The sequence below is a fragment of the Cebus imitator genome, unplaced genomic scaffold (genome assembly GCF_001604975.1).
Source record: "Cebus imitator isolate Cc_AM_T3 unplaced genomic scaffold, Cebus_imitator-1.0 Scaffold776, whole genome shotgun sequence".
In the NCBI taxonomy this organism is placed as follows: Eukaryota; Metazoa; Chordata; class Mammalia; order Primates; family Cebidae; genus Cebus; species Cebus imitator.
In genome coordinates this window covers 119,169-129,662 of record NW_016108091.1, presented here as the reverse complement: position 1 = coordinate 129,662, position 10,494 = coordinate 119,169, and the positions used below count along the sequence as shown (strand labels likewise).

Sequence of the window (10,494 nt, the reverse complement as noted above, 5' to 3'; positions counted from 1 at the left end):
AGAACAGTTTTTTACTCTGTATTCCACCTGTCTGGGATAAATAGGGCCTAATTACTCCAAAGAAAGAAATTGCCTTATCATTTTTGGTCTCTACTCAGTTGTTAACTTTTCTGGGGAAGAAGTTTTCCTAAAATTTAATCCATCTTTTCTTTTCCAGTGGAAACCCATTTCTGTTTTTACCATCAATCGGTTGTTTTCTCCTGTGTACAGATTTCTTGATCTATACTTAATGTGTGTCAAATGCTCAGGAATCCTTTTTAAGCTAGCATATGAGAATGCAAGCTATAAGAAAATTATTCTCAGCTGGGCACAGTGGCTCACACCTGTAATCCCAGCACTTTAGAAGGCCAAGATGGTGGAGTTGCCTGAGCCCTAGAGTTCAAGATTAGCCTGGGCAACATGGGAAAACCCTGTCTCTACACAAAATACAAAAATTGGCCTGGCATAGTGACATGCATCTGTAGTGTCAGCTACTGGGGAGGCTGAGATAGGAGGATCAATTGAGCCCAGGAGGTTGAGACTGCAGTGACCCCTGATCACACTACTGTACTTCAGCCTGAGTGACAGGGAAGACCCTGTCTCAAAAAAATAAAAATAAAAAAATTATTCTCTTTCCCTTCAAAGCAACTTTGTAAGTGTGGCTTTGAGAAATGTCGCGGAATCATCGGAGGCAAGAGTCAGCGTGTGAATGGACTCACCAGCAGCAAAAACAGCCAGTCCATGGCCACACACAAAAAATCAGGACGGTCAAAAGAGAAAAGAAAGTCTAAGCACAAGCTGAAGAAAAGGGTAAATAATTATCTAATGATTTTCCCCAAAGCTGTTCATGAGATGCTTAGAGGCAATTGCTAGCATAAGGGAATTACCAGAGGGTAGCATCTTAAGAGTGGTTTTAATATTCTTGGAGATTATTTCTGACTGATACTTTTTTAATCTCTAATCTGATCCATTTCTTTTTCAGAGAGGCCATCTCTCTGAGGAACCTAATGAAAATATCAACACCCCAACTAGATTGACCCCCCAATTACAGATGAAGCCAATGTCCAATCGAGAAAGGTAAAAAGGAAATATTCTTATCCAACTTTTTTTTAAATCATATGATTGTATACTCTGGTTTCTCTTCAAATCATATAAATCTTTTGCCTTTTAAATTATACGATTGGTTATCTGTGTAAAATTTTACAAGACTTCTATATTGTTGATTCACTTTCTTTTGTCATACGTGAAAGGCTTTGGTTTAGGGGATCTGTGAACTTGGATGGAGGAAAGAAATTCTTACCCTGCCTAATTTCTTTTTTTTGTTTGTTTGTTTGTTTTTTCTCAAATCTTACTTTTTTTTTTTTTTTTTTTTTTTTTTTTTTTTTTTTTTTTTTTTTTTTTTTTTTTTTTTGAGATCTAGGATCTCATTCTGTCACCCGGGCTGGAAAGCAGAGGACTGGCTTACTGCAGTCATGGCTCACTGCAGCCTCCAACTCCTGGGCCTAAGTGATACCCCTGCCTCATCCTCCCAGGTAACTGGGGCTGCAGCCACATGCCACCACACCTGGCTAATTTTTTTATTTTTTTTATTTTTTTTAGAGACAGGGTCTCACCATGTTGCCCAGATTGGTCCCAAACTCCTGGGCTCAAGGTGTCCTCCTACCCCGACCTCCAAGAGCACTAGGATTACAGATGTGAGCCAACACACCAGACCAGTTTATATTGCCTAATTTCTAAATGCAGTAACATTTTCACATATCCCTCCTGAATAGACCCATCTATTCAGGAGGCTGAGGCAGGAGGATTACTAGAGCCCAGGAGTTCAAGACCAGCCTGAGCAACATGGAAAGACCTTGCCTTTTTTTTTTTTTTTTTTTTTTTCAGGCTGAGTTTCCCTTTGTTGCGCAGGCTGGAGTTCAGTGGTACAGTCTCGGCTCACTGCACCCTCCACCTCCCAGGTTTAAGCGATTCTTCTGCCTCTGTCTCCCGAGTAGCTGAGATTACAGGCATGAGCCACCTTTTTAAGAAGTTACTTGCTTCTTTAAAAAAAAAAAAAAAAAGCATTTCCTTCACATATAACAGTAGGCAGTCTGTGTGTGTGTGTGTGTGTGTGTGTGTATGTGTGTATTTAGAATGAGGGGGTTAGCAGTTAAACGACTTTGTCACTAATATTCACAAATATTTCATATCATTATGGGCATTATAAATATCTTAGCCTGAGCAAGACAGTTGAGATCCCATGTCTCCAAAAAAAATTTTAAATGAGTTGGGGCTGGGTGCAGTGGCTCATGCCTGTAATTCCAGCACTTTGGGAGGCTTAGGCAGGTGGATCACCTAAGGTCAGAAGTTCCAGACCAGCCTGGCGAGCATGGGGAAACTCCCATCTCTACTAAAAGTACAAAAAAATTAGCCAGGCATGGTGACACGCGTCTGTAATCCCAGCTACTTGGGAGTCTGAGGTGTGAGAATCTCTTGAACCTGAGAGACAGAGGCTGCAGTCAGCTGAGATCATGCCGCTGCACTCCAGCCTGGACGTCAAAGTGAGACTGTGTGTCAAACAAAAAAAAAAAGAGGGTTAGGTATGGTGGTACATGCCTGTGGTCCCAACTGCTTAGGTGGCTGAGATGGGAGCTGAAGAAGTGGAGGTTGCAGTGAGCTGTGATTGTGCCATTGCACTCCAGCTCGGGCAGTGGAGTGAGATCACATCTCCTTCACATACACACACACACACATATATGGAAATATGATTTATGTTCATCTCTACCTCACAGTTACTATGGTTGTTAGACCTACCAGTAGGTCTTAGTGTGCATTAAAAATTATTGTATGGGCTAGGCACGGTGGCCCACGCCTGTGATCCCAGCACTTTGGGAGGCCTAGGCAGGTGGATCACAAGGTCAGGAGCTCAAGACCAGCCTGACCAATATGGTGAAACCCTGTCTCTACTAAAAACACAAAAACTAGCCAGGTGTGATGGCAGGTACCTGTAGTCCCAGCTACTCAGGAGGCTGAGGTAGGAGAATCACTTGAACCCAGGAAGCAGAGGTTGCAGTGAGCCTAGATCGCCACTGCACTCCAGCCTGGTGACAGAGCAAGACTCCGTCTCAAAAAAAAGGAAAAGGAAAAATAAAACATTATTTTATGTTTCTAAACTCTCAAAGTTAGTGTTTTGGTGTGGGCATGAATTTAGTATATTTTGTTTTCTTTTAATCCTGCATATTAAACATCATTCAAAATTTTTATTTATTTTTATATATTTATTTTTTTGAGATGGAGTTTCACTGTTGTCCCCCAGGCTGCAGTGCAATGACACGACATTGGCTCACTGCAATCTCTGCCTCCCAGTTCAAGCTATTCTCCTGCCTCAGCCTCCCAAGTAGCTGAGATTACAGGCATGCACCACCACACCTGGCTAATTTTTGTATTTTTAGTAAAGATGGGGTTTCACCGTGTTGGACAGGCTGGTCTCAAACTCCTGACTTCAAGTGATTCTCCCACCTCACCCCCCCAAAGTACTAGGATTACAGGTGTGAGCTACTGTGCCCAATCCCAAATTTTAAACAATTTAAATTTTTTGAAGTAATTTTAAAATAATTGTTTAGAGAATGGTTCCATAGACTTCACTAGACTGTCAAAGGAATCCATGGCAGGGAAAAGATTAAGAATACCTGCTTTGGCCTGGCGCGTTAGCTCATGTCTGTAATCCCAGCATTTTGAGAGGCCAGTGCAGGCGGATCACCTGAGGTTGGGAATTTGAAACCAGCCTGACTAACATGGAGAAACCTTGTCTCTACCAAAAATACAAAATTAGCCAAATGTGGTCGAGCATGCCTGTAATCCCAGCTACTCAGGAGTCTGAGGCAGGAGAACTGCTTGAACCCGGAAGGCGGAGGTTTCAGTGAACAGAGATCACGCCATTGTACTTCAGCCTGGGCAACAAGAGCAAAACTCCATCTCAAAAAAAAAAAAAGTATGCCTGCTTTGTTGACATTTTAACAGAGCAATAGAAAGGATCTTTAGTGGTAATTTCTGCTGTTCCCTGTATTCAGGTAAGAGTTGTCCCTTTCAGAAGTAAACAAAGTAAGTATGTTCTATTTGTTAAAAGTTTATTTTTGTTTATAATCGTTATATAATTTTAGTCCCTTTCATTCTATTTCCCTTTGAGTCATATAAATTGTCAATTTCAGAAAAACCACTCCAGTTCTCTACTTTGGCTGCCCATTAGCATTGGGAGCTTTGAAAAACCCCCAAGGCCCATGCCACACCCTAGACCATTTAAATCAGAATTTGCGGAGGTGGAACCCAGGTGTCAGTAGTTTATAATGTCTACTAGGGGCATCCAATGTGCAGGAACTAGAAAATTAGTCTAATCTCAATTGTAGTGAGAATTGAGACACATAGCTTGAGACTTACCCAAGATCACATGCATTTACATATGTGCTGTCGTGAAAATTGAATAATGGAATCATCAAAATTGTATAGGATCAGTCAAGATACACATAACTCATTTAAATTTAGGGAAGAAGGGCCAGGCGCGTAATCCCAGCACTTTGGGAGCCTAAGACGGGAGGATCACCTGAGGTCACCAGCCTCGCCAACATGGGGAAACCCTGTCTCTACTAAAAGTACAAGAATTAGCTGGGCATGGTGGCAGGTGCCTGTAATCCCAGCTACTCGGGAGGCTGAGGCAGGAGAATCCCTTGAACCTGGGAGGCAGAGGTTGCAGTGAGCCGAGATGGCAAGGCTCCATCTCAAAAATTAATAGTAAGTTTAGGGAACCATGTGGCAGCACTGCACCTAACATAGTTTGCCCAGTGCCTATTCATCTTACATATCTTTGCCTTTATTTGCCAGTCCAGTTCTCCTTGTTATAGCTGATCCTAAGACCCTACTTTATCTTGGCAACTGTATTTAGAATTTATACATATAAATCTCTCCTCTCTGGTCAGGCTATTTCACTTGCCAGCTCTGCAGCCTTTGATTGTTATTTGTCAGCTGTATGTAAATAGTACATGTTTTGTGTAATGTGAAAAAATTCAAGATTCAAAATTAAATAATACTTTGCCCATATGATTCTCTACAACAGCTCACTTCACATATATCATCTAACAATGGCTTACATAGGGTAGACATGTAGTAAATGCTCACTGAATTAATGAATAAAGGAAGTTTTTTCCTTCCTTACAGGAACTTTGTATTAAAGCATCATGTATTCTTGGTCCGAAACTGGGAGAAGATTCGTCAAAAACAGGAGGAAGTAAAGCACACCAGTGATAATATTCACTCAGCATCATTATATACCCGTTGGAATGGGATCTGCCGAGATGATGGGAATATCAAGTCTGGTAAAGCATTTGAAACATTTCTTTGTTTGAGATGGAATTTTGCTCTTGTTGCCCAGGCTGGAGTGCAATGGTGCGATCTTGGCTCACTGCAACCAACCTCCGCCTCCCAGGTTCAAGCAATTCTCCTGCCTCAGCCTCCCGAGTAGCTGGTGGGATTACAGATGCCCGCCACCATGCCTGACTAATTTTTATATTTTTTGAGTTTTTTTGAAACAGAGTCTTGCACTGTCGCCCAGGCTGGAGTACAGTGGCATAATCTCGGCTCACTGCAACCTCCACCTCTTGAGTTCAAGAGATTATCTTGCCATAGCCTCCCGAGTAACTGGGATTACAGGCGCCTGCCACCATGCCCAGCTAGTTTTTTTGTATTTTTAGTAGAGAGGGGTTTCACCATGTTGGCCAGGCTGGTCTTGAACTCCTGATTTCATGATTCGCTCACCTCAGCCTCCCAACGTGCTGCCCCCAGCCTAATTTTTGTGTTTTTCCTAGAGACAGGGTTTCACCATGTTGACCAGGCTGATCTCAAACTCCTGACCTCAGGTGATTCACCCACCTCAGCCTCCCAGAGTGCTGGGATTACAGACCTGAGCCACCATGCCTGGCCAAAACATTTCTATTAATTTATTTTAGTTGCTTTCCATCAGATAATCTATTTAACAACTCCTTTTAGTATTGCCCAGAAAAGTTAGGATCCAAATATGTGTACATTAATTAGTAATAACCTGTCCATCCCAGTTCTTCAGCTATCCTCTCTTTAGGGAATAGAAAGAAACCTCCTTCTATAGCCTTTCAAACATGACCTATAGTCTGAAATAGTCATTAGGCATCAGACAGATAGCGGGCCCTCTTTGTTACTTACTACCTTGAAAATAACTTGCAGACAGAGCAAATAGTGATACCAAATGCACTGGGGAAATTGGGGTGGGAGGCGGATAGTGTCAGTATAAATTTAAAGACCTTTTTTTTTTCTCACATTCAGATTAGTACTATACTCAAAAAACATCAGATTTCCTTTTTCTAACCTTCATGCATGAATAATACAACAGCACTCCTGAGTTCAGATATTATCCAGAAGAGACTGAAAGCAGAGAAACTAGCATGTCCAAGCATCCTTTCTAATTGAAAACAGAGTGTTCAAAAGATCATGCTCTTTTTTTATCCTTTCCTTCTTCCCCTCAAAAGGTAGAAGTATTCTGTGTGATGTGTGAGGGATATGCTGAATGCTAACTAGATAGATTAAAAAAGTTGGTGCAGGATCATATATCCTTTCAATGATTTGATTGGCATAAATTCTTTGAACTTATATCCTAACTAGTTTACTACTTCTGATAAGAGGTATCATTACTTACATGTCAGGCACTGAGCTAAACACATTAAAGGCACTGTTTTATTTAATCTGCATTATTTCCTCATGAGGGAAGTACTACCATTATTCCCATTTGACTTTTGAGAAGCTGAGACACAGGTTAAATAACTTGCCCAAGATCACACAGCTAATAAGTAGGGAAGCCAGAATTCAGATACCAATAGATTGATTTTGGAGCCCGGACTTATAGCTACTATACTGTACTGTATTTGAGCACTAAGCTAAGGTCCCTCTTGCAGCATTTCATCTCCAATAAATTCCAATGTATCCTGATTTTTCTTTACAGAAGATAGAACACTAATCTACTTAATCACTTCAGGGGAAAATAGAGCAAATGGCAGGAATCCATTGGGAAAGATAAAGCCATGTAGAGCTCCTCATTTCCTGAAACTTAATTTTCACTTTATTCTTCCAGATGTCTTCATGACCCAGTTCTCTGCCCTGCAGACAGCTCGATCTGTTCGAACAAGACGGTTGGCAGCTGCAGAGGAAAATATTGAAGTGGCTCGGGCAGCCCGCCTCGCCCAGATCTTCAAAGAAATCTGTGATGGTATCATCTCTTATAAAGGTGACTATAAGCGCTTTCAAATTTGTTCTTTTTTTAATTTATTTTAATAAGTAGAGATGGAATCTTGCTATATTGCCCAGGCTAGTTTCAGATGCCTAGGCTCAAGTGATCCTTCTGTCTAGGCCTCCCAAAGTGCTTGGATTACAGGTGTGACCCACTGCTCATGGCCATTTCTTTTCTTTTTCATTTCTTTCTCTGTCTCTTGATTATCTTCGATATTATAGTGGCTTTTTGCAGTTTTGTTAACCTAAGGATATAAAGAGGAAAACTGCCCTTATATAAAGGGGACCAAACTGCCCTAAGATGTAAGATGTAAAGTTTTGAATTTTGAGGCACATATTCCATTTACATTCCCCAAAAAAATCACACTCTCTGCATTCCCTTTTTTTTTTTTTTTTTTTTTTTTTTTTTTTTTTTTTTTTTTTTTTTTTTTTTTTTTTTTTTTTTTTTTTTTTTTTTTNCCACACAAATCCCAAGTCTCCTCTCATCTTGATCGAGTCCCACATAGCTGGGACTTAGGTGCCACCACACCTGGCTAATTTTTGTATTTTTTTGTTGAGATAGGGGATCTCGCTATGTTGCCCAGGCTGGTCTTAGACTCCTGGCCTCAACTGATCCTCCTGCCTCAACCTCCCAAAGTTTTGGGATTATAAGCATGAGCCACCTTGTCCGTCCTGCATTCTCAAGTAGGCTCATCTGACCTAACATGAAACTGCAGTAAGTATATCTACCATGTCACTGCATTATGAGCATGAAACACAGGCTCTTTCACTCTCTAGTGAAATTGCCAGAAATTAAGTATGGTAGCAAATGAGAAGTGGCCCCTCAACATGAATTCCATTTTCATAATACAGAGTAACTGTTAAAGAAAAATTAATTCTAGAAAATATTCACAATACAGTACTAAATTATTTAATATCTGGAATTCAGTTGGATCCATACCCAACAGAGTAATATTAATTTTTCTTTTTTTTTTTTGTTTTTAGGCAGAGTCTCAGTCTGTCACCCAGGCTGGAGTTCAGTGGCACAATCTTGGCTCACTGCAACCTCTGCCTCCTGGGTTCAAGCGATTCTCCCACCTCAGCCTCCTGAGTAGCTGGGACTACAGGCATGTGCCACTATGCCAGGCAAATTTTTTTATTTTTTGGTGGAGAGATGCCTTTTTACCATGTTAACCAGGTCATTCTCGAACTTCTGACCTCAAGTTATCTGCCTGCCTCAACCTCTCAAAGTGCTGAGATTACAGGTGTGAGCCACCACGCCCAACCAAACTATTTCTTTTTTTTTGAGACAGAGTCTCGCTGTGTCACCCAGACTGGAGTGTAGTGGTGCGATCTCGGCTCACTGCCACCTCTGCCTCCCAGGTTCAAGTGACTTTCCTGCCTCAGTCTCCTGAGTAGCTGGAATTACAGGATTACAGGTGTGTGCCACCACACCCAGCAAATTTTTTGTATTTTTAGTAGAGACAGGGTTTCTCCATGTTAGCTGGGATGGTCTTGATCTTCTGACCTCGTGATGCGCCTGCCTCGGCCTCCCAAAGTGCTGGGATTAAAGTGCTGGGATTACAGGCATGAGTGACCGGGCCCCGTCCTGGCCAAACAAATTAATATTAATTAAGGGCAGTTAATAAGAACTAGAAAACACTTTTTGGGTAAGATGTTCTTTTTGCTATTACAAGATTTGGCCAGGCATGGTGGCTCTTGCCTGTAATGTCAGCCCTTTGGGAGGTCGAGACCGGTGGATTGCAAGGTCAAGAGATCAAGACCATACTGGCCAACATGGTAAAGACCCATCTCTACTAAAAATACAAAAATTACCTGGGCATGGTGGTGTGCACCTGTAGTCCCAGCTACTCAGGAGGCTGAGGCAGGAGAATCTCTTGAACCCAGGAAGCGGGGTTTGTAGTGAACCGAGATCATACCACTTCATTCCAGCCTGGCAACAGAGCAAGACTCCGTCTCAAAAAAAAAAAAAAAGATTTGTTGAGGTTGAGTAGTAATTTGCCCTAAATAGATTACCCTCAATAAGTTCTCATCTCTTATTCTTCATAGGAAGTTCTTCTCATTACCCAACTAACAGCGTGCTACATTTCAAGCAGATATATCTTTCATATCCTAGGCAATCTTAGAACTATCATTTGATCCCTGCCTTTACCTACATTTCTGAAAAAGTGGATTTTTCACAGGCCTTAAAAAGACTTGGATATTTGGCCGGGCGTGGTGGCTCACACCTGTAATCTCAGCACTTTGGGAGGCCAAGGCAGGCAGATCACCTGAGGTCAGGAGTTCGAGACCAGCCCGGCCAACATGGTGAAACCTTGTCTCTTAAAAATACAAAAATTAGCCGGGCGTGGTGGTACACGCCTGTAATCCCAGCTCCTTGGGAGGCTGAGGCAGGAGAATTGCTTGAACCTGGGAGGCAGAAGTTGCAGCAAGCCGAGATCGTGCCATTGCACTCCTGCCTGGGCAACAAGAGTGAGACTCCGTCTAAAAAAAAAAAAAAAAAAAAAAAAGACTTGGATTTTTCTCTCACTTTTAATTTGAGGGATTCTACTCTTCCAGTTAGGAGATGCTTGCCTCCCTTGTATGGTGGAGTCTTTCTACTAAACCTCACATTCTTTTGCAGATACTTCCCGGCAAGCACTGGCAGCTCCACTTTTGAACCTTCCCCCAAAGAAAAAGTAGGTTCACATTTGTGGGAATCATCTGAGTTTTTAAAAAGTGCTAAGTGTGCCAGATTGACACCCTGGTTTTGTGTTCCAGGAATGCTGATTATTATGAGAAGATCTCTGATCCCCTAGATCTTATCACCATAGAGAAGCAGATCCTCACTGGTTACTATAAGACAGTGGAAGCTTTTGATGCTGACATGCTCAAAGTCTTTCGGAATGCTGAGGTATTATTCACTGACTTCAGACAGATTTCACAAGTTTGTTCTGAAGAGAATTACTCTAGAAGTTTAAGATTTTTTCCTTCTTCTATTAACCATATTTCTGGTTGAAAAAGGTAGTCATTTTTATTAGTACCCTTGGGGTATGTGTTACTGTATACTAAATATTATTGAAGGCTATATATGAAGACAATGATATGACTAGATTATAAAAAACTAGTATCAAACCTTTATGATGGCATTATATAGATATTTTAATAAATTTAAGTAGTATCTCTAGTTTCTCTTCTCAAGTAAATAAGTACATGTGTAATATGCAGAAATATGTGTAGGTAAATGTTAGAAAT

At 41.3% G+C, this 10,494-nt stretch overlaps 1 protein-coding gene across 2 annotated transcripts in view; it reads left to right on the top strand.

Annotated features, from left to right (window-relative positions):
* ASH1L (ASH1 like histone lysine methyltransferase) overlaps positions 1–10,494 on the top strand; it is a 248,019-nt gene that overhangs the window by 221,997 nt on the left and 15,528 nt on the right. For both annotated transcript variants that reach the window (XM_017519812.2, XM_017519815.2), the window contains 6 exons: positions 625–789; positions 962–1,056; positions 5,167–5,324; positions 7,106–7,258; positions 9,884–9,938; positions 10,021–10,153. In XM_017519812.2, coding sequence (XP_017375301.1) covers positions 625–789; positions 962–1,056; positions 5,167–5,324; positions 7,106–7,258; positions 9,884–9,938; positions 10,021–10,153 — 759 coding nt within the window. The remainder of the gene's footprint in view (positions 1–624; positions 790–961; positions 1,057–5,166; positions 5,325–7,105; positions 7,259–9,883; positions 9,939–10,020; positions 10,154–10,494) is intronic.